This window comes from Meles meles, chromosome 7 (genome assembly GCF_922984935.1).
Source record: "Meles meles chromosome 7, mMelMel3.1 paternal haplotype, whole genome shotgun sequence".
Classification (NCBI taxonomy): Eukaryota; Metazoa; Chordata; class Mammalia; order Carnivora; family Mustelidae; genus Meles; species Meles meles.
In genome coordinates, this window is record NC_060072.1 from 22,423,647 (window position 1) to 22,447,203 (window position 23,557).

General features: G+C 45.2%; 1 protein-coding gene across 18 annotated transcripts in view; it reads left to right on the forward strand.

Moving 5' to 3' along the window:
- ANKS1B (ankyrin repeat and sterile alpha motif domain containing 1B) overlaps window positions 1-23,557 on the forward strand; it is a 1,113,728-nt gene that overhangs the window by 1,071,585 nt on the left and 18,586 nt on the right. For all 18 annotated transcript variants that reach the window (XM_046012089.1, XM_046012090.1, XM_046012088.1 and 15 more), the window contains 3 exons: window positions 4,634-4,645; window positions 5,551-5,637; window positions 13,405-13,542. In XM_046012089.1, the coding sequence (XP_045868045.1) occupies window positions 4,634-4,645; window positions 5,551-5,637; window positions 13,405-13,542 (237 nt within the window). The remainder of the gene's footprint in view (window positions 1-4,633; window positions 4,646-5,550; window positions 5,638-13,404; window positions 13,543-23,557) is intronic.

Below are 23,557 nucleotides of genomic sequence, written 5' to 3' on the forward strand. Positions count from 1 at the left end.
TGTACTGGTTACGGGCACAAATGATTCTCATTAGGAACATAAACATCATCCAGACTCAATCGCAACATTACAGCTCACAACTGAAGTGCTCCCTGTCGTAAACCTCTTTGCTCTCACTCACACTTATGAAAGTCATGCTCTGAGACCAGAGCATCCCTGTAGCTCAAAAGGATATTCTCATACTGTTGATTCTGCATTAGAAAATGAGAAACTGTTTCTTTCCGGTGCATGCTAGAAGGATAAAACAAAATCACCAATGGCAATTTGACTTGATACAAAGACTCCAAGCAATTCATAATTTATAAAAAGGAAAAGACAAAAGATAGTATTGCTTTCTTGGGTGAATCCAAATATCCCTCTTTTAAAAAAAAAAAAGTTGTAGAAGTGTTCAATTACTTTACCTGTTAAGAACGGTATCTCGGGCGCCCACCTGCAGATACAAGGGATATGGAATCCCTAATCTGTGTAAAGCTTACAGATAAACCCAAGTGCTAAATGTAAAGCTGGCTTTGCTGTTAAGATTCAAAAGTTGCCTTTTAGTTTAGGTTTCAGAAATGTAGCATCCCTATATAACTAAATATTGTTTCTCTTGGAGCAATGAAAGGATGATAATCTTATTTGGGGGAATTGTGAACAAAATACTATCACTATAATGCTTTTTTAGCAGGAGAGCAAGATGCTATAAAGGTTAAGTTAATTTGGGAGCATTCAGCTGCTAAGGTATCCTGAGGTCCTCATTACAAATCAGTATCTCCTGTAAAGCTGGCACTGGCGGGGTGGCGGGGGGGGAGGCGGAATTTGAGGACTGGGGGAAGCCTCTGAAATTCCATAGAGTATGGCATAGGAAAAAAAAAAATGGAAAGAAAAGAGAACCATAGCATAAGGTTTGCCCCGAGCATTTTACTGAAGAAGAGAATTCTGTTTATACAAATAAATCAAGCTTGAATGTTTTAACGTACGTACATATGTGGGAGCATTAACTATTCAGAATCCCAGCAGAGCTTGCAGATAGATCATAGTGACTGGCATTGCCCAAGAGCAATTGCTTTGTAACTTGACCAGTGATGTCCAGCCTAGCTGCCTCTGTCCCTGGGAAGGAGAAGAAAACCGTAATCGCAACACGTAAGAGTAAATGGAGACAATAGGACGTGGGCTGCCTCTGATTGGACTGAAGCCCTGCTCACTTTTCGATATCTGTAGAGCCTTCATAAAATGAAGTGGGCGCTTTATTGGATTTCTTGCGCCCCCCCCCCCCCCCCCCCCGCCGAATTATTCCCCCTGAAGACTCAGTGTATTTGCTTTCTTTCTATGTGTTTTCATCTTTGGTTAAAATAACATATGAAAAGACCTCTTTGAAAGCTCTGTCAAAGTCCACCAACAGAAAATCCCCTGAAAGAGGTTGGATTTTTATCTTTTATAGAATTATAAATGCCTTAAAGAAGGAGCAGGTCATTGAAGGCCCACCGAGTGCCTCTGTGGCCAGCCAGGGTCCCTCATCTTCTTGTCAAGGCGCTCAGCCAGAGGGAAGTGTGGTTTGGACTCCCGACTGGGATGTGTGTCCCCCGCCATCCCCCGCAGCCAGGCACAGCCCGCAGCACCGGCCGCGCCAGGATGGCCTCCAGTTAGGATCCTGGCCACCCACAAAAGAAAAAGAAATGACTGTCTTTTAGGTTTTCTTCTTTGTTCAGCGTCGCTGAACATACGATGTAGAATCTTCCTATCGGGACATAAGTCACCACTGATGCCCTCATTTCAGCGGAAGAGCCCGCGTCCCCGCCGCTCTGTTGTTCCAGCTCTCCGCTCCCGTGCCCTCGCATCTGTCGCGCAAATCACCGCGTTCTTTCCTCTGCGGTCACCACGGTCCTCAGGCTGCTCTTCATAAAATCAGCAACGCGTTTTTCCATTTGCAAAAGCCAGAGATTTCATGCACAAGACCGCATAAAAATAGCAGCCGCTACGTGTGCCAGGCCCTGTGCTGGGCTTCTTTTCTGGGGCTTTTCCTCAGTGGGTGCTCGTGGCCGCGGGCGCCGCTCGCACCCCCTATGCCATCTGCCCCTGAGGTCCGCGACACCGCGCTCAGCCTCCTTCCCGCTCTGTTTCAGCTGCGCTGACGCAGGCGGGGGCCTCTTCGCGCTCTTCTTGTTCACTCCTTGAGCCACCTCACCTGCTCCCATGTCCTCAGGCACCCCCTCGAAGCGGATGGGATTCCAGATCAGATTCTCATTTCTCATTTCCTGCGGGACATCGCCCCCCTGATTATTGAACTGAGCATGTGAGCGAGGGTTTCCTGCAAAAGCCTGTTCCTTGTAGTGTCCGCTTATCTCAGCGAATGGCCCCTTCATCTGTGACGTCCTCTCGCTCTCGCGGCTTCCACGGCACACGGGTAGCAGAGCCGCTGGAGTCCTCCTCATCTCTTCCACGACTGTGGCTTCTGCTCCAGCCTTAGGGTTTTAGGTGCTTAGGGTCTCCCTGTTGAACTCGTACCTCCCGTTCCTGCCTCCAGGCCTCCAGCCTCAGCTGCTCCAGTGCATCCAATCACCAACTTGTCTTTCTGCCACCCACCCCTACTTAAACACTTCCAGGGGATTCCGGCGGAGGAAGTCACAAGCTTCCAAACCTACTGCACCAGCTCATCTTCCACCACTTACCCAAACCCACCCTATTTCTCATTCCATTCATTCCTGTGCATGTGGATTCTTCTGCCAGAACGTCCTCTTTGGCACCTAGAAAACCCCTGTCCGTCCTTTAAAAGCCAGCCCAGTCAGCCCCAGCAGGCAAATGGTGCTTGTTGAATGAGTAATGGAGACTTGCCTCGCTCTCCCCAGCAGTGAGCCTCTCTTTGCTCAGTACTCTGGAAGCCCCACGTGCGTGTCCACTGTGGCGTTTATCAGCATTTGTGCTGCACCTTCTCCTTGTAGCGTGTACCTCCTGTGCTGCCTCTTCCTCTCCCTGTCCTGCGCAGACACCTTCCCCAACCCTCTCTCCCTCCGAGCCCAGGCACAAGGCTCCGAGTCTGCTCAACCACAGCCCTTGGGACAGCCGCTTTCCGCAGACTGTAGTTTGCACACAATTTGAGGTCTGTCTGACATGCCCTGAAGCAGACTCAGTTTTCCCAGCGCAGTGGGCTGCCTGCGATAACCACTTAGCTGCCGAATGGATAACAAATGGTTTTGCTTTTTCCTTTTTTGGGGTTTTTCTTAATGCTAAATGTTGATATTTTCATCTTATGTTAGCTATATGTTACTTCACGGTATGGCTCGATCTGTCTGATAGAATGTATTCATGGCAAGAAATGAGCACGGTAATTTGTTGAAATCCATTGTTACCTTTGCAAAGAATTCCTCACACATTCAGTGCACCAAGCCACTGCCCGTGCCAGCCGTGGCTCTCTCCCTGTGCAGAGCTCAGCCCATGATTTTGCCTTAAAATCCATACACGGAGTATTATTTCTCCTAGCCTTTACCTTTGATTTATCTTGCACACTTTTTAAAAAAAGATTTTATTTATTTATTTATTGGAGAGGGAGAGGGATAGGGAGAGGAGGTTGGGAGGGAGAAGAAGAAGGAGATGCAGACTCCCTGCTGAGCGGGGTGGGGAGGGGGGTGGCAGCTGGAGCCCCGGTCGCGACTCCGGTATCATGACCTGAGCTGAAGGCAGACAGTGGCTCAACTGACTGAGCCACCAAGGCAGCCCTATCTTGTACACTTTTAAGAGTTTTTTGGATAAAGCATTAAAAAGATAAAAGTGTCTAAATTTCTTTGGCAGGGTGCCTAGGTGGCTCAGTCTAGTAAGTGCCTGCCTCCGGCTCAGCTCAAGGTCCTGGGATCGAGCTCCATTTCGGGCTGTCTGTTCAGTGGGGAGTCTGCTTCTCCCTCTGTGACGCCCCCCCCCCCCCCGCACCCCTTATGCTCTTTCTCTCACACAAAAATAAATAAATAAAATCTTTAAATCTCTGGCAACCACAAAAGAAAACTACAAGTTCGGGTAATTTTAAAACTAGTTAAAAAGCACTTTAGGAGAAAGGCTTTTTTTTTCTATACTATATGAAACATTTAATAAATACTAAATAGTAACACTCTTACTGATCCATCCTCTCTATCTTTGAAACAAGTGGAGTGGCTATCCAAAAGATGCATCAAAACAATCAGGAGAATGTGAAACACCTTTTCCATGGCTCAAGTGAAAGATGTAACATTGTTTTTAAGCTCAGTGAGTTCCAACTAAAAGACTTCTTTAATTCTGGTCACATTTCGGAATTTAAAAGTGGAAAATTGGGTAATACTTTCTCCCAGTTCCCTTACTGTCCATAAGACAGGTGGTTGGGAACACCCACAGTGGAAGGTTCTGGTGTGTCAGGCACAAGGCTGTGTGGCACCGTGAATGGTGATGAGGGAACAGGAAGGGAGAGACAGGGATGACGAGGGGACAGGAAGAGAGAGATGGGGTCTGACAAGCCCGCGGCCACTCCTGCAAGAGAGGCTGTGCTCCGTCTGCGTTTACCCATAAAGCCTGTTCTCCCTGTACCTTCTCAGGACTTTGTGCTGTCGGTGAATTATTGAAATGGTTTCCTCACCTTCTTATGTATTTTCTCTCCTCTTTTGTTCCCACCTGTCTTCTCTGGAAAATCCATCAGGCTAACTGTCAGGTAGGTTCTTCTCGATGTTTATTTACTATGATTATTAGGAGGAACCATAGTGGGGACTGAAGTACCCAGACTATTGGAGACCCGTGATGAATGATCAAACCAAACAGAAAAGGTACATCCTAAATTGTGGAGAAAGTTTGCGTACATGCATAAAACTCCCAAAGCTGCAGACTAGCAGCATGTAAGGCCGGCGTGAGCATCTGTCATAAGAACTTAGCCTGAGGAAATCTAGTAGGTTACCTGGGTTGTCCGGTTTTGCTGTGGCTCAAAATACGGACTGTTCCAGAGGGCTTCGCTGTGGTAGGGTGGTATTCTGTCCTGCACAGTCACCAGCGACGGTGCGAAAAATTCGTCTGCTCTTCGGGATTTGGCCAGGTTCAAGAAAAATTCACAGTGAGGAGCTTAAATCTCTCTTCTAACTACATGACTCAGACCTTCATCGTGCCTTGGAGAAAGAGTGACTCTGGGAGAAAGGGGGAGTGGTGGCACATGTTTTGTTAATGCTAAACTCACCCTTGGAGTTAACTCTGACATGGTTTAACTCCAGTCAAAGAACCGTTGCTTGAAATCGCAGTGGGAGACAGGGCTGTTCGTTGCTCCCTTTGGTGTCAGGGAAAAAGGAGTTTTCCTTCACCCACGGGAAGTGGTAGAACAAGCTCTTTTTAGATTCTCAAGTGCAAGACAGACACTTTAGAAGCCCAAACCGAGCCTAAGAGAAGAGAGACATACATTTAAATTAGTGTGTTTGGTGTGTGTTTGATGTGTGTGTGTGTGTGTGTGTGTGTGTGTGTGTGTGTGTGTTGTTTTTAAGTTGGGCTCATTTTTATCTTTTAAGAGGAGAAATTATGTGCTTCAGTTGCCATGCAACACAAACTGCTCTAACAGCTTTCTAATTTTAATTTCAGAAATCTACAGAGCAAATGAAGAAGGTCCCTACTATCATTCTTTCGGTCTCTTATAAAGGAGTCAAATTCATTGATGCAACAAATAAGGTGAGTACCACACCTCTCTCTGGTTTGTATGCCAGATACACTCCTGGGCATATGATCTAAAATACTTTGCTCCCATCATGCCCAGCATTTCCCATTGTATTCATGTCCTGCCCCCCACCTTTCTGCTCCCTGAACACAGCTGTAGATGCGTGAGCACGCACACACACACACACACACACACACACACATTCACTCATACATATACACAGAAGGGCACGTTGCATCTGGGAGATTTCATCTAGGATTCCTATACATGTTTTGATTTTTCTGTGTGCTTCTCTAATAGACTGTGGCCACTTAGTATCTGGCCCTTCGGATCTAGAGAACATTACAACAGAAAAAAAAGTCACGTATGTAATGAAAATGCAGCAATGTCATCGTTCCTCCATCAGAGGAAAATGTTACTGGCCAAAGGACCAGGACATTTGTCTTCCCATTTCTCTAGCGACATCTATATCCTTTCTTTGGATACAGTGAACACCTGACGCAAGGAACACATTCTCTGACTTTTGTATCTCATAATTGCGTTTATTCTCAGCTGTTGAGACGGAGGAGAGGATTTTGACTGTATTGTTTTCTTAAGAGGCACAATCAGAAAAGAAGCTCAAGGCATGCTGTGACTTTGTACTCACAGCGGAAACAGTTCATGAGCTGTGAGGTCAAGTGCGAACAGCCGAGTTGCATTTTACTTAAGTGTTTACAGTGCCTTTCTTGGTGAAGATGACAGAGTGCCAGGACTAGACTAGAACGCTTGGGTGTGACTACTGTCACTCTCCATAAACAACCAAATCTGACCAGTTCCTCCTCACAGAACCCCCGGATGTCCACGTGTTTTATTCCTGTATCCTCCCAACTGACAAACTATAGAAAGATCCCCGTTGGTGAGTACCATTTATTTTCTGGACCCCCTACAGGGTTCCCCTACTTGTACTCACTCCAATTTGGAGAAAGGGACTCAAAATCATGGAACAGGTGGACTAAACAATTAGTTAACTTAGGGCCGTCACAACTGGGTTTAGACACCGAGGTGGGAGGTCCCACAGGCGGTGACTCCTGGGTGGCTATAATAACCTGAGCATCGGAATCAGCCAGTTCTGGGATTTCCTGGTGTATCCGACAGAACGGGGAAGGTAGCTGTGTCAACATTCAGACAAGCCCAGGCTCCCTGGGCCTACTTAGAACAACCTCCCAGTTTTAGCAATGGTTCTCAAATCTGAGCGGAAAGCTTACAACCCAGCACGATGGTGCAGGCTGATCTTTCCAAAGCACGGAGTCAGATGCCTTGTGGGAAATGATAGTTTCAACCCGGCAACAGGGTGTTGACAATCACTGTCGTGTGATCACAACTGTGGAGATCATCATCAGGAAAATCCCGACTGATTTGCTTTCTTTATTAGTTGGAAGCAACTTTTACTTACTGGTGCACAAACTTTCTTTATCCTTAAATTCTAGTCAGTTGGTTTTTAAAGTTTCACAACATTATGGAATTCTCATTGACAACACCATTACTATCACTATTTCTAAGGTTCAAGAAAGGCTTTGGCATCTGGGTGTTTTCCCTAACCTGGAGCAACTCTCTATCCATTTGCATTTGAAAACCATGAATAGCAATATATTTTTAGTATCAGAGTTTGATACTTCCTTAGATTAACCACCTCAGGAATTAGAGTCTGACAATTTCTAAACAAGTGGTATTTGCCCTGAAAAGTGCCCAGAGTCTTAAGGCCGTCATTCTGTGGAGCTGGTGGTGTGACCTGCTGGGCCTGTATTAGCAGTATCTTCTCGAATCCGCTCTCTGTGTCCTGCTGCATTTGGCTTGTGGACACATCACGGGCTGCAGAACCTGATCCTCCCACACCTTGAGGAGACACTTCTGCTTTAGTCACCAATAATTAGATGAGTTATCCACAAATGCCTGCTCGTCTGTGGCTGCTGTGTGGAAGTGTGGGCCCTGAGCAACACACGGAAGATAATCCTGTGTGAACAGAGACCCTAAAGAGGACAGCATAGCTCTCGAGGGCTTGGAGGTGGTTCTCAGTGTATCTGCAGAATCTAGAGCAAAGGCAAAATGTCTGTGTTGGTGGCAGGCAAAGCCAGCCTCTCTCTGATGCTACGTGCCTGGTGGCTTTTTCAGGAATCGGGGGACATCGACTTCTACACTGACAAGTGTACGGTGTCCCCCTCCCAGTGTCTGCAATGTGGCCGATCTAGCCCGATGGAACAGTGGATAGGGAGAGAGAGGGTGACTCAGGGGCACAGTCTGGCCATTGGTGTGTGAGAAGCCAAGGCAGAGAGACTGGATTAGAATAGCAGAAGAAAGAGTGTCAGGCTGCACGGGTGGGATTTGAGGGCAGAAGGCTGAGAAGCACCACCACCAGCCAAGGCTAAAGGACCGGTTCCAAAAGGCCTCGAGGCCATATTGTTGAAGGGCCATTCTCCAGCTGTGTTGTGAGGGGAGCTGCACTCTGACAGGCCCCAGCAGTGTGTGCTTGGCCCCGCTAGGCTGCCTGGTTCTGGAGCAAAGGCCGGATTAGCGCTCACCACAGGAGAGGAGCAGTGTTGAACTCCAGAGGCCTGCTTTCCGTTTGCCCCAGAGACCTCTGCCCTGGGAGGTGTTGTCCTGGGGAGCCGCTTTGGTTGGAAGGACTTGAGAAGCGGGCGGCTATCTAAAGCCCTCACAAAGTGAGGGGCTGGAGGCCGCTAAGCCTGCAAGGAGGCAGAACCAAAAGTCACACCTTCGTGTGAGGCCTCAGGCCTCTGCTAAGTAACTGCCCTGCGGTCCTCCAGCCAGCTGGTTATGGGGATGGACTGAACTCTGACCCGACCTCCCCACCCCTGACCGAACACGGCTGCGGTCCCTCCACCGCCACTGCCTAGTTTGCAGTATGCTGCTCTAACATATCTGTGACCCCCGTTAGGCCAGAAAAGATGAGCCCTCCAGCAAAGCACTTCTCTCCTTTCAATCCAAGTAATCCAGGACTTGGGCTGCTCCGTGGCGAAGGGCTAGGTACCTAGATAGAAACTTCTAAACGTATTGCCTAGGATTTAGGAAACAAATCGAACCACTAGTCCTGATTTAAGAAGGGAGAACAGAAAGTAGTCTTGAATTCAAAATGGAACTTGGAATAGACCTAGTCGTAAAATGTTGTAGATAGGACACAGCCGCTTTCTGGAGATCCACAGCCCAGAGAGAACTCTGGTGAGGCCTTCGGCCCAGAGGTCTCTGACAGTTTGGTTACAGACTGTGTTCAAACCAGCAGCATCTTGCAAGAGGTGGCACAGTCCCCACATCCAGGGCGTGGCAGAGAGTGACCTGCATTTTGCCTTCCCGCCCGCCCTGACCCCTCCCTCAGTCTTCCCATCCAGCTAAATTAGGAAGAGTGCTGCACTGGGGTTTGGTTTTTGTTTGTTTGCTTTTTGAATGCCAACTTCAAACAGGGCTTGGGCCGTTTTTTTAAGCACAAAATAATTCAGAACATTTGCTTAAACAAGTGCTCGCTCTTTTTCTTCCTTTTTTTTTTTTTTTTTATAGCACATACTTCTCTTTCCAAAAAGCTCAGAGTCAAATTAAGAGCCCATTAAGCATGTGTGCTGTTCTCATCTGCACCAGCCTCTCCACGGGTCCCCTCCAGGCAGCCCTTAGCTGGGGCTGCTGCCTCTGTTTCGGGTACTTTCTCTGAAGGGGCACTGCATTCTCCCAGAGAAGGCCTGGCTTGAGGAGGGGGACTCAGGAGAAAGGCCCTGCCTGGCAGAGCCAGGAGTGAGGGAAACAGGGAGAGGCTGACTCCTAAGGCCCACACTTTGCATCACACACCCTTCTGAGAACCTCTCTATTAACTGGCTGGACCACACACTTGTACTCTATACCCACCAGGCAGGCACCTGTTTAGCTGTTTCTCAACGTGATGAAAGGCAAAAGACAAGAAAAACAGTCTGTCCCTGTTGCAAGTACTGAGCTGCCAAACTTTCCATCCCAAAGAAGGGGCAGTGTGAGCCCCTCCTCCCTTTTTGTTTTGAGCCTTTTAAAAGCTCTAGTCTCCTTAGAACATGCCTAGATGTGGAGGCTGAGCAACAGAAGTGGAGTCTGTTTTAAACGAAGACGCATCACCTGTTCCTTATGTGGACATCCACTGTTAGTTTATAGAGGAGCCACTAACTGATGCGTGGCAGATGGTAGAAAGAATGAGCTCCTCCTTGACATCTTCTCCAAGGAGGAAACCAACCATCCCATCTCCAGCTGTAGTGTCCTTGGTCTCGGACGCACCTTCCGCACGGAGAACTGGCCTCGCTGTTCTGGGAAGATAGTGCAGAGGGAGGGCAGCGTTTCAATAGTGAGCTCTCAGGGCTTCATCACATTCCAGCCGTGGGTAGATCAGGAAGTTCTGTTCAAAAGTGCCTCTTTACATAGACTATCCATACGAACTCACTTAACTGCGTATAACTGTTAGGATGATTAAACATTAGTTATTCTTAACTGAATATAGAATACATTTGTTAGCCTGCCTTCCCTCTGGACCACAGCAAGAGAGGAATAAAAGTTTCAGTAGAGGGAGAGGAGGCTGATTAGGAAACATGGAGCAACACAGAGGAGGGCAGCTAAAAGACAGCCCTGGGCTCCTGGGGATAGAGAAGTGGGAGATTCCAGAATATTAGGGGAAGGGCAAGAAAGACAGGAAGGATGTCTTAGTCTGTTTGGGCTCTATAACAAATGACCAGACTGGGTGGCTTAAATAATAAGCATTTATTTGCTACAGTTCTGGAGGCTGGGAAGTCCAAGGTCAAGTCACCAGCAGATTCAGTGTCTGATGAAAGCCCATAACCTGCCTCATAGACGGCATTTTCCTTCTGTGTCTTCACATGGCAGAGAGCTAGTGAGTTCTCTCTTCTCTTGGAAGGGCATGAATTCCATCATGAGGGCCACACCGTCAGGACCTGATCACCTCCTAAAGGCCCCACCTCCAAATACTACCATATCAGGGCTTAGGATTTGGGGATTCCTAAGATTTCAAGATATGAATCTGGGGAGGACACAGACATACAGTCCATAATAAGGAGAGCTCTCCAAAGATATCCTTTACCTACTTTACTGTTTTGCCCAGGGCCATGATGCTGCCACACGCCATTGAAGATCGTTGACAAGTAGCATCTTGTGAATTGGCAAGACACAGGGAATTCAGCGTACTAAAAATCACAGGGCAATTTTTTCACTGCAATACGTTCCCCAGAAGTTGATCTTCCAGTCTACCGTATGCTAGCAAAAGATCTCAGGAACACAAGATGCCAATTTAGTTTAAAAAAAAAAAAAAACACAAAAAAACAAAAACTGGAGCCAATGCTCTATTTCTGGTGACAGTGGATCTTGGATAGGTGACCCCAAATCCCCACTCCCCCAGGTAATGGCAGCCCCCCATTAAAATGACGGCGGAGGCTCTCAGCACTTGCTAACATCTTCCCTGTGAAGGCTGTAGATTCTGAAATTCATTTTAAGACTCACTAGTTCTTAATTTAGTTTTCTACTTGAAGAAATGCTACCTGAATGCCAGAAGAAGATCATGACCTTCTAGTTTGAAACTGTATCTTGCAATAGGATGTTACTTGTTTATGGGATTCTGGTTTCAAATTGAGTTATTTTTGACGGTGCACTGCATGTCGTGTCAACATACAGGGCCACAGAGAAGAATGCCTTAATTTAATTTTCTTTTATGCGTTAATTCTGTAATTGCTTCCCAACCACACAGCTCAGTAGAGCGAGGAACATGAAGTACTTGCTGGGGGTGCTGGCAGGGAAGGACATTTTGTAAGCCTTTTTAGGCATTGATGGGTATACGTGGAACGTTTTATGGCCAACAGGTTATTTAAGACTGTGCAATTAAAAAGTAATTAGCATAACTAACGTAGTGAAGGTTTTAGATTTCTGACAACTGCAAAAAAACGTAAATGGGATACTATAAGGTAAAAAAACAATTGCATAGTTCTGTGAATTTTTTTTTTCTCTTTTTAAAAACATCTGTGTATCAAAAGAAATTTCTAGCAGGGTTTGCAGCCACCACGATGCTCCTTGGTTATGCTGTGCTTCAGAATAATGGTACTTAAACCTTTCTTCATTTGCCTTCCACCAGTTGCTCTTAGATGCACATTGGCAGGGAGATGGCATGAAGAAATGCTGGAGAGAAAGAAATGAAATGCTATTAAACCAGGGAGTGGGGGGTGGGGCTGAGCTCCATAGTCAGGCAGCTTTCATTTTCGTCCTAGCTCTGACACCTGCCCTGCATAAGACACTTACCCTGAGTACCATTTTCCCCACCTGTGAGATGATTAGAAGAGCCACAGCACCCACTCGTAATTCTACACGGTGGGTGGAGTTAGTAAGGTATTATCATCATCAAGCCGGGCATCCAGGACCTGAATGAGGCAGAGCAGTTGTTTCCCTCATCCCACCTCTCCTCCTCAGCCTCCACAGAGTCTTCAAGAGCGAGCACCTTGAACTGCTGGTGGGGATGCAAACTGGTGCAGCCACTATGGAAAACAGTACGGAGGTTCCTCAAAAAGTTAAAAATAGAACTACCATCTGATCCACTAGTTCCACTACTGGGTATTTAGCCGAAGAAAACCAAAACACTAATTCAAAGGGATACATGCACCCCTATGTTTACTGCAACCTTATTTACAATAGCCAAGGTATGGAAGCAACTTGAGGGTCTAAAGATAGGTGAATGGATAAAGTACGCGTGTACCACATGTGTACACACCCACGATGGGGTGTTGCACAGCCATAAAAAGGATGAGATCTTGTCATTTGCAACAACACAGAAGGACCTGGAGGGTATTATGCTAAGTGAAGTAAGATCAAAAAAGACAAATATCATAGGATTTCACTCGTGGGGAACTGAAAAAATAAATGAATAAACAAAAAGCAGAATCAGACCTATAAATATGGAGAACAAACAGAGTTTTCAGAGGGAAGGGGGTGGGAGGATGGGCAAAATGGGTGAAAAGGCGTGGAAGATACAGGCTTCCAGTTACAGAGTAAATAGGTCCTGGGAATAAAAGGCACAGACTAGGGAATGTAGTCAGTGACACTGTAACGGCATTCCATGGTGACAGATGGCAGCTACGCTTGCAGGGAGCCTAGCATAACACACAGAGATGTCGAATCACTGTATTGTACACCTGAAACTAATGTAACATTAAGTGTCAACTAGCTTTTAAAAAAATGTTTTAAAGAGCGAGCACCTTGATGCTTCCAGCTGCCCACTTCCTTCTATACCTGTCTTGGCTCCGGGGCAGTGGGCAGTGGAGAGCACAGGAAGCGAGGAGCGAGACGGGGAAGGGCTTAGAGAGCTCCTTGAGACAGAGTTTCTCCCCGCATGCAGAGTGTGACAGGTGATCCTTTCCAGACAGAATTAGCAGGAGGCAGAGTGCCTATCTATAGCTGTATACGGGGAATGAAAACTATAAAATGCTTAGTAACTACTGTTTTTTAAAAAAGCGTGTCTGCCACCCAGAGTGCTTCTGCTCACAGCACCTGGCGAGAACCACTGCTGCAGGATATGACTACCTTAAGTTGTTTTTAATTAAATGAAAACATTCCTTCCAGACCTGGTATACTTTTGCCCACAGGTAGCCTGTTGTGTCACTTTGAAGGTCGCTGGTCTAGAACATTCTGGAAAGGGGGAATGCAACTGATTCCCAAGTTTCATTTGCCTTGATTCTAAAATATGCTGGTTTGCAAAGGAAAACAACAGTCATTTATTTCATTTATTCCAGAACATAATTGCTGAGCATGAAATTCGTAATATCTCCTGTGCTGCCCAGGACCCGGAAGACCTCTCAACATTTGCTTATATCACAAAAGATTTGAAGTCCAATCACCACTACTGTCACGTGTTTACTGCCTTTGATGTGGTGAGTACCGTCCTCGGACAGATAAAACATTTACCCAAATTTACCTGCAGCTTGTTGAAAGCACAACTTGCAGTTAAGATATTTGGCTTGTCTCTTGAGTGTTAAGGTATGCCTAAGGCAGGACATTTTGCAGACTCGGTTTTCCTGAGTTTTTCCCCATTGTCACTCATCCATTAAATTCAGAACCCTGCTTCTACTTGGTGTCCGAATTGCTGTTGCTCAACTACTAACTTCACTTTTCAGATTTGACAAATCCCTGTCTTCCTTTGGTACCAAAGCATAGTAATGCCTGTTGGTTTCTCTGGTGGCCACTTCTAAATAGTAGGGTGTAGCCATCTAGGTTTGTTGGAAAGAAAAATAATTTCAGTGCCTCAGACATGATTTGCGGTCTTCTCTATTGAAAGGTAGTCAAACAAATTAGACACCTACAAATAATAATTGGGAACACCAAGGTTTGGTCTATTTGCTTATTCAGAAGTTAGTCTTGTAATGACATACTTACAGTATTACACCACTTATGGTCCTGCTTGTCATTAGTCTAAATATTAGCCCTTTATTACAGACGTGAGAAATGAAAGCAATTCTAGAGAACAAGTGTTCCTTGAAGACAGGTAGATAGATACCATCAATGTGGTATGAATTCTTGACAGTATCTCTAATACAGTACATTGGGCATTCTGTATTTGAAGCAGATAGAACACATATGGTTGCAACCATGAAATAATTTGTAATCAGAAGAATTATTAAAATGTACTGCTCTCCAGTGTGTTTGAAATATACATATTTGAAGAATTACACAGTAAGTGCAATTTAATGTGTCCTTAGAAGGCCAGCAAACAGTTCAGTGTCACGGGTTGAAGCTTCTTAGAGCAGTCTTTGTCAGCTCCAGCTAACACCCAGGACCAAAGATTCCCATAATCCAAAATACACACCATTCTAAGGTACATTAGGCTCATGCCCAGAGCATTTGTATCACGCTGCAGGTGGCTCATCTCTTTCAGTTTTGAGGGAATGAAAACAGGAAAGAATGTTCATGTGCCTTTAAAAAAAAAAAAAATCCCTTCGGGTAGGTATGTGAAAAATAATACAAAAGTGTTATGGGGTAACAGTAAGAACAAAAAAGCAAAACCCACGAAAGCTGCTTCGAATATCTGGTTGTGTCTGTTTGCTTGAGATCCATGGTGTTAAGGTCATTTTGGCATTAGGTTTCTGGTGCCTTAAATATAACTCCCCATTCTTGAGAAATGCCATTCTTTCTGTAAGCACAAAATTCCCTTCTCTCCACACGTATTTTGGTTTGCGTGAAACACCTTTCACTGAGGCAGTTGGGTTCGTGTCATAGAAAGAATGGGCAGATCAGAGTTCATACCCCAGCTCTGCTTCCTGCACCCTAGTCTCGGATGAGTGGCAGGACTCCCCTGAGTCTTGACTTCCTTTGTCTATGAACCAGGTACAGGGATGTGTACCTCATGGGTTTTCATCAGGATTAAAATGAAGGAACATGTGGAGAATGCCTCATAAATAACAGGGGTTCGATGTTCGCTCCTTCCCTACCTCTTACCTCTCTTTGCCTACTGACCGCATGGTTGGCAGTCCGGTTCCCTTCCTGCTAAACGCCGTAACATAGACCTGCCACAAGTGTGTTTATGATCCAGAGTTTTCCCACTGCTCTTATAAAAGAACTGGAAAAAAAAATAGAAGTAATAAATAAATAAAACAGAAACAAGAGAAAGAAAATATTGACTCTGCGGGCCTTAGAATGGCGTATTGCCTCCAAACAGTGTCTGCCCTGAATGCCAGGGTTAATATTGTGATAGCCTTCAGGATGAATTCCAGCTTTTCATTGACTATTGCAGCATTTCTCTGTAAGTTGGTTTTTAAAGTAATATATAACTGCCCTTTATAATCATACCCCAAACAATATCCTATATTCGAAATAAAAATGATTCCTGTGAGCCATAGGCCCCCTTTGAGTTTTTAGCAATGTATGTGTGATGCCAGGATACTGAGGCAAAATGTGGGGAAAAAATAGTCAACTGTTTAGTTTTAGGATCAACATGATGTCCCTGATACATTTAGAAGCATGTAGAATATTGCCTCATCTTTTATCTTTCCACCCAGATGTTTGATTTATGGTAGACCTCCACAGGCTTAGGATTCTGGTATCCACTCCAAAGGATTTTCATCATATACCACAAATCCACCATTTTAATCCTCTCTAGGTGAACACAGTTTGTCTGACTTCAAATATAGCAACAAAGGCCATCAGCCTTGACCAGTCTTTGAGCAATTTTGAGATTCAACAAGCTTTCCTGCACCAAAAGAAAACCAAAAAAAAAAAAAAAAAAAAACTTTTTGAGCATAGATTTTGTACCTTTACATAGGGCAGTTCGATATTTAGTCCAGTCTTGAAGCCTTAAAATTTTTTTGATATGAGTCATTCTCCTAGGTTGCCCAAATGGCAAAAAAAAAAAAAAAAAAGAAAGAAAGAAAGAAAGAAAAAGAAAAAAAAAAAAGGGAAGAAAGAAGAATGCCTTAAGTATACATTTTATCTTTTAGCTGATATGGATGCACACATATACATTTTTATTGCAAAATTATTGCTACTTTAATCCTTGTCTACAGGTCTAAAAATGGTTTGTTTGTTTTTTTAAAGATTTTATTTATTTATTTGACAGAGAGATCACAGGTAGATAGAGAGGCAGGCAGAGAGAGAGAAAGGGAAGCAGGCTCCCTGCTGAGCAGAGAGCCCGATGCAGGACTCGATCCCAGGACCTGAGATCATGACCTGAGCCGAAGGCAGCGGCTTAACCCACTGAGCCACCCAGGCGCCCTCTAAAAATGTTTTTATGAATATCTGCTATCATTGAGAAAAGTCAGTGATGTCTAGAACACTTCCAGCTTGTGGAGAGTTAGATTTGAAATTCAGAGTATTTTCCCACAGAAATCCTGTGGTCTGGGAAGGGAGACCCAAGTTCCCCCACAAATCTACCAAGTGAGTTGAACATAGTTGGGACACTGCTGCTCCTTTAATATGCTCAGATGCCGGTAGGGGGTAAAGTGCGCCATGTCCCCCAAGTTCATCTGGCTGTTGAGCCTTTTTTGGAGAGCACCTTGCAGGGGTGGCATTCTACAGAACATACTTTAGGAAATGTTATACTTTAGTATCTCTAAGCCTGTTTCCTTTAGAATCTGTGCTAAATTCAGCTTGTGATAGTTTCAGTTTTAGATGACAGGTAGATGAAAAGAAGACTGGAGCAAAAGCGGAATTAGGGGGCAGGTTACCATGTAAAAAGCTGCTATGTACCTACTGGCAAGCACTTGGCCTCCTTTCATTCTAGACTCTCGCTGTCATGACAACAAGAAAACATCTCGTCCACTGCAGAACAGAAGGCTTCCCAAACCCCATCTTTGAGGCAGTGAAAACTTAGAGGAAGAGGCAGCAGTGGAACTGGGTAGAAAAGAAGGCTGTGTCATGATCTCAGATGGCCGAGGGGGAATACCAAGCAGCTAGAATGGCCAAGGTTGGGGGCAGGAGAGAGATGAGTGTTTCTGTGGCCACAAAATTCCAAACCTGCTGTGATCATCCTTAGAAAGACGCTATGAGTACAAAATAGATATAACCAAGGTAACTTGGAAACTGTCACCTTCTATATACCATTCACTCAATCCAGATTTCTAAGTAATAGAATGAGATAGGTCAGAAAGATTTTAATGCATGCTCTGTAGGACCAGCAAATTTATTGCAAAAATCTAGAAAGGAGCTCATTCAGTAGTTTTAAAATATGAAAGGTTTTTTTTTTTTTTAATGGCCTTAAAAGCCATGACTGTTGCTAGACCCTTGCAAATTCTCATTTCTCTTGAAAGAATGTTTGCAGTCTTAACCATGCTCCTTTTTCTCTTACGTGCAACTCCCAAACTCTGTAATCTCCAGTGTGCAGCACGTGGTGTGGCTCCGACCGGCTCAGGAATATGCAGGGAATGTCGAAGTCATGATGCTGGTGGGTGGTGGATGTGGGAGACGAAGCTCCCTCTTTCCTGTGTTTTCTTGGCTGAATGTGGGCCATGAAAGGAACTAAACTGGAGAAGCAGAAGTGACGAAATGCAGGCAGACATGTTCGGTGGATGGGTAGCAGCTGATAGTACTCTGCCAGCAGGAGGTACCAGCAAGCCAAAGCACAGAGGGAAGAGAACAGTAGAGTCAACCGCACTGTCCTGACCAATGAGACCTAGGCCAGCTTCTGACTTTGCCTCTGCTGTGAGTTTCTTGGTTTTCTCATCTGTGTAATGAAATTAAAATTCCTGAGTCCCCCCCCCTTTTTTTTCCCCAATTTTAGTGAGATGAAATTAGCAGAGGACTTTTAGTTATACAACATAATGATTTATGTGTATATTGTGAAGTGATCACTGCAATAGCTTTACTATCCATCAATCTCACAGTTAAACAGTTTTTTCCCTTGTAATGGGAACTTTAAGATCTACGCTCTTAACAACTTTCAGAAACACAGTATAGCACTGTGAACTGTAGTCACCGCGCTACACATGACATCCCCAGCACTTACAACTGCAAGTTTGTACCTTTTGACTCCTTAACCTGTAGCAGCCGTGTGCAAACTGTGAGGATATATACGTGGGGTCACTCGAAGTCCCTGACGAGGAGTATTTCTGACTTACGCTGCGGAGGTTGTCCGACAGAGTGGGAACTTGGTGCACGAAACAGCTGCTGTTGACACCAGCTGGCCTCTGACAACTAAACGAATATTCTATGTGCAGCCGGGTGGTTAGCTTTCATTCTGTTTCTCATTTTCTCCACCTGAAAGTGGCCCTAGACCTCTTTGACTCTGAGACGGTGAAAGTTCATGGCAATAGAGGAAAGTGCTAAAGAACAGAGAGCCCTGAGGATGGGGCCAAATGCTCCCCCTGGCTTGTCCGCCGTGGACAGCAGCACTGACAGCAAAATTCAGGCCGCTCCCTGGCCAGGGACACAGCAAGTCCGGGTCAGGAGGGATCCTGCTCCCAAGAGCAGCGAGGGGTTCTCACTGAAGAAAAAGAAGGCAGTGTGAGCAGCCCAGTGGTTCCTACACACCACCTCCTCTTCCCTCGCCCAGAAGGGGATAAATTAACACTGTCAGCGTGCATTTATCTGTATCTTTCAACTCCATTGGCATAAATCATTGAGAATTAACCAAGTCACAAAGTCAAAGGTGGGTGGATAGTCAAGGAATAATAATCACTTTTTTTCCTCTCCTCCCTATTTTTTTGTGGGTGAGGGAGGGAGGGATGTTATTCATGCCTTAAATCAACCCCATTTTTTATGATGTTGGAGCAGAAGACATTCTGGCATTTTCTACCCCCCCCCCAGTTTGTCTGACAGCATTTACACATGTGTTCGCCTCCTCCCAAATGACTAAAAATCACATGCCATGTTTAGAGGTGTGGCCTTTAGAGTCAGGTCAGCACCTCTTAACTTTATAATTTGGCCAAGAACTAATCCTCAGTTTCATCTGTAAAAGAGAGATGGACAACAGTACCTACCAGCCATGGCTACTCTAAGAATTAAATGAGATAGTCACTCCTGTCCTGCTGAGGACAGGACAGGAGAGGGGTAGTAGTGGTTGTGGTGGTGATTGGATTCTTTCTTGTCGTCAGAACCTGCATGAGGCTTTATGTCCCAGGTTTTCATATACAGCGTGTGTTTGCTGCAGCAGCATTCCACACTCTGAGGGAAAAAGTCAAAGTCCATTTAAATGCATTTATTGAGTGCCTACTGTGAGTCAGGCACAGGTCCCTGCTCTCCAGGAGCTCGTAGTTCAGTAGAAGTAGGAAGGACATAACAAATGGTTGCAGTAAAATCCCACCCATGCTGTCCCGGAGCTGTGCCAGACCTTAGCAGGGCTGGGGCTCCCAGAGGAGGCGTGCTCGGGCTGGAAGCTGAACGCTTAGTTTGTGTGAACATGTGTGAACATGTGATAAGTTTGGAGGCATGACAACTCATTAATTCATTTTGCAGTGGTGAGCTCAGGGCATTAGACACACACCTGTGATAAGCAAGAAAAAGTCATTTATATTTACTATGTTTATTAAGCCAAGGAAAAGGACTTGTTCATTTGAGAAAGATTTTTGATGAGAAGGGTTAAAAAGGGTTTTTGAATTTGGCAAGTGCCCTTTTTCAAAGGCATCACTAGTTAGTGAGAGGGTTACTGTAGCTTCCACTAGGATCTTTGACTTTTGAAGAGTGAGGAGAGGTGGAAACCTAGCAGATCTCTCTTTTGACACTCTTTCTCCAAATCCCTGCCAAGTAACAGGAAAAAGATCAACTGTGTTTCCTTTCTGCCCCAGCAAGCCAGTCCTCCGGCATGGCTGCCCAGGGCCTGCTCTCCAGCCAGCTTGGGCTGTGGTTCCATGTGGACAGGTGACCATGGGGCACGGGTGCGTGATCTCCATGGCGAACCTGGAATGTTACAAGAAAGCAAGTCCTGACTTAGGGAGGAGGGCCCAACTTCCTTTTTAAGTCTTTGTTAAGCCAGTGCACACTATGTGCTCAGGGTGAGACGTGAAGTTAAACATTAGGAGGTAATGCTGGAATGCTCTGCCACCTTTAAAAATCTGATTTTTGAACAACATTTAGCAGCAGGAAAACGCCATTCATGATTTAATGGTGCATGAAAAAGCAACTTACGAAACCACACATCAAGTATGATTCTAATTTTGTTTTCAATTCCCATACATAAATATTCATATAGCATATCAAAGTATTTGTGTATATATACGAATGTAAAAAGAAAATAAACCAAAAAGCAGTAGTGGCTGTATTCCAGCAGTGGAAGTTTACAGGTGGTTTTCTATTTTCTTTATATATTTTCAAAACTGTCTACATGTACCCCAGTTATACTTGGGGAAAATATTAATTTCATCACTCTTTTAGTGAGCTAAAAATCAGGCCTAAAAAGGCTGTCGGCACCCTGACCAGTCAACATGTCAGCCCTGGACCAGATGCCTAATATAAGACCTGTGATGGGGCAGTATTTATTTCTACAAATATAATCTATCAAGATTAATTTCTGGCTTGTACTTGAGAGAACTAACTATAGGTAGAGTTAAGGAGATGTCAATGAATTCTGTGAATATGCCCAGAATATTCTCAGAGTTATTTTTGCCTCAAGACGTGGGTGAAGCAACTTGTAGATGAAGCTTACCCGAGGCCTTAAAAAACAAGAAGTACAAGCAAAATACAGCCAAAGAGAAATGTGGCTTCTTTCTGGAGACTCCTCTGAGGACCCAGATTGAAAACCCCCTTCCTTTGTCTTCAGGACCCCATGGCATTACCTATACTTGTTTGGGATCTGTGTACTCAGGTCTACCTGTGGGAGAGAAGAGATGCCAAGAATTGTCTCTGGCCATCCATATTCACCCTGGCAACTCTTAAGTGCAAGTCCTCTGATCTTAGGGGCCTACCAGGCAGCTTCCTTTTTTCAGTTCTTCCAACAAACATTTTTGGAACACCTAATGTACCCCAAGTCATAAAACACAAAGTCAGATGAGACTAGAGGCCTCAAGGAGCTCCATCAACTGGGAGGGTTGGACCTATAAAGAGAAAATACTAGTAAATGCCATGCAGTAAGTAGAGAGAGCCGTGTCAAGGTGCTACAGAACTGCCTGAGGTGGGGCACCTGGCTTAACCTGGGGTCAGGAATGGGGACTAGGAGAGGACTCCTAGAAGATAGAATGTCCCAGGTGAATCTTTAAGGATAAGCACTAACTCACCAGCCAGAGGTGAGAGATAGGAAAAGGTGTTTTGCAAAACCAAAAGCCATTTTGTAATAGACAAAATACGTGGCCATCTGGAATTATTTCTGCGGTGACTGTTGCCATGAGGACATCCTCTCAGATGAAGGCCAGCCCCTTGGTCACTGCATTTCTAAGCATTGGCTGGTAGATTGTCCAGTCCTGCAGTCTGGCCTTTGCAGAAGATGCTGGGATTTAACATGGTGTCCACTATATGTGCATCTCGATACTGAATCTGTAGTTGGCTAGGTAAGAGACATGAGCTTCTAACCATACAATCCTGGATCTCCCAGGGTAGAAAGGGACCTTGAGGTCACCTGGACCAGCCCCCCACTCCCAGTGCCATCTCAGTGAGTGATGGGTTCCCTAGCTAGGTAGCCCATGGCAGATCTAGCCAATGCAGGTGATCTAGACATAGTCTTGATTCACCAACCCTGATGTAGCAAACCTGAGGCTCCTCGTAATGCCTTTGGCTCTTTTGCCCCATTTAGGGCTTCCGTGCACAGACACAGCCCATTCCTTGAATGTCTGTGTTTGCATCCTCTTCTGGTGTAGGAGCTTCTGCTGACTCGCAGAGGCAAAGAATAGCCAGCGGAGGGCCTGTAGTTTTCTGGGGCTATAGAACAGACATGTTCCTTCAACTGCAGTTACTGAAGTGTGGTGGTGGTTTTTTAATGCTGAAGGAAAGTGCCAGTAGATAGGTCAGAATGGTCTACTTGTAAACAGCAGTTTCCCAGCCTGGGCTGTCAGGGCCCTCTCTCCCCATGGTGTCCCATCCCCTCTCTTCTTGCTCACTCATTGTCCTCTCAGCAGGTGATGAGGCCACATATGAGGTAGCTTCTCAGCCATTTTGGCAGTAATGGGTTAAACGAAGTGAGCTCTCAAACAAATGTTTATGTGAAGAAATGGACACCACTTACACCATACTTCTTTCCATAAATGGTTTAAGGCAGCCTCCATAAACAGGTATGGCAGACCTGAAAATATAGGTACACACAGATCTGAACTAGGGGAAAGACCCTGAAAGGAAGATCAACACCAAGGGAAAAGCTTTCACATCAGTATGCAGACCACAGAGTTGAAGGTCATTATTAGAGCTGAGCCACAGATTTGGCTCTGAGCTTCCTGGAGGTCAAGGAAAGAAGAGTAGAACTTCTTTGAAAGAAGAGTAGAACCCATCCTCTCAGAAAACAAAACTTTGGTGAGACTGAAGTCTGAAAGAACTCTTTGTCCTGGGTCCCTGTGACAGAATACTGTACGACAGTTTCTTACTAACACACAGGCAGTGAATCTCGGAAACACAAGATGCTTCCTTCGAGGCGCCCTCCGTGAAAGTAGAACACCAGGAGACTCAAAGCAATAAGGTGGGAAGCCCAGTGGCACAAAATACTGGCTCATCTGAGGTCAGATCTGGGTTTGAGTCCTGACCCTGCCCCCTTACTAGCAGTTTGAAGTTGCCCAAGTTAATCAATCTCACTAATGCTGAGCTTTTCAGACATAAAATTGGGGGTGATAATTCTCCCTTTATGAAGTAGCTGTGTGGGTTAGACTGTCTACATCAGGCACTTAGCAGGTCCCTGGGATGTAGTAAGCAGTGTCACGTGGTGGTTGCTGCCAGCGCATCTTGATCATCCCTGGGAGATGAGCCAGAGTATGGTTCGGGTTCACAGGTGGTGCAGCTCAGTGCAGGGATCAAACCCAGCACCGCGTCAAGACTGGACTGAGGGAATGTCTGTAAGTTACAGTCCACGTACGACAGTTTTCAGCTGAGCTTGGTACAAACTGGAGAGCAGAAGGTTCTACTCTTTGTACTGAGGGTAGAGGTATTGGGGCTCCAGGTTCAAGAAAGAGTTAAGAACTGAAAGAGTTGAATTCTGATATGCAACTGAGCAGATGTGAGAATTGATATCCAATGTGAAAACTGAAGAGCTTAAATGAGATTCTTAGCCAAATGGATGGCCAGCCGCTCTGGTACAGGAAGGCAAGCCAGAGTAACACCTGCAAATAGGGCCTGGGTTTTGCTTGGAATGGTTTCCAGCCCTCTCTGCCAAAGAATGAAAAGGCACCTAGAACCCCAAGGTGATGGGTAAAGAATAGGTAAGCTATTTTTGAACTAGAGTATTTTCTCTTGTTTTTAATTATCAAAATGGAAAAGCTTATTCTTATGACTGTAAAATTATTCATCTTCATTTGAATAAAGTTCAAAACATAGAAATATACAGAGAAAAAT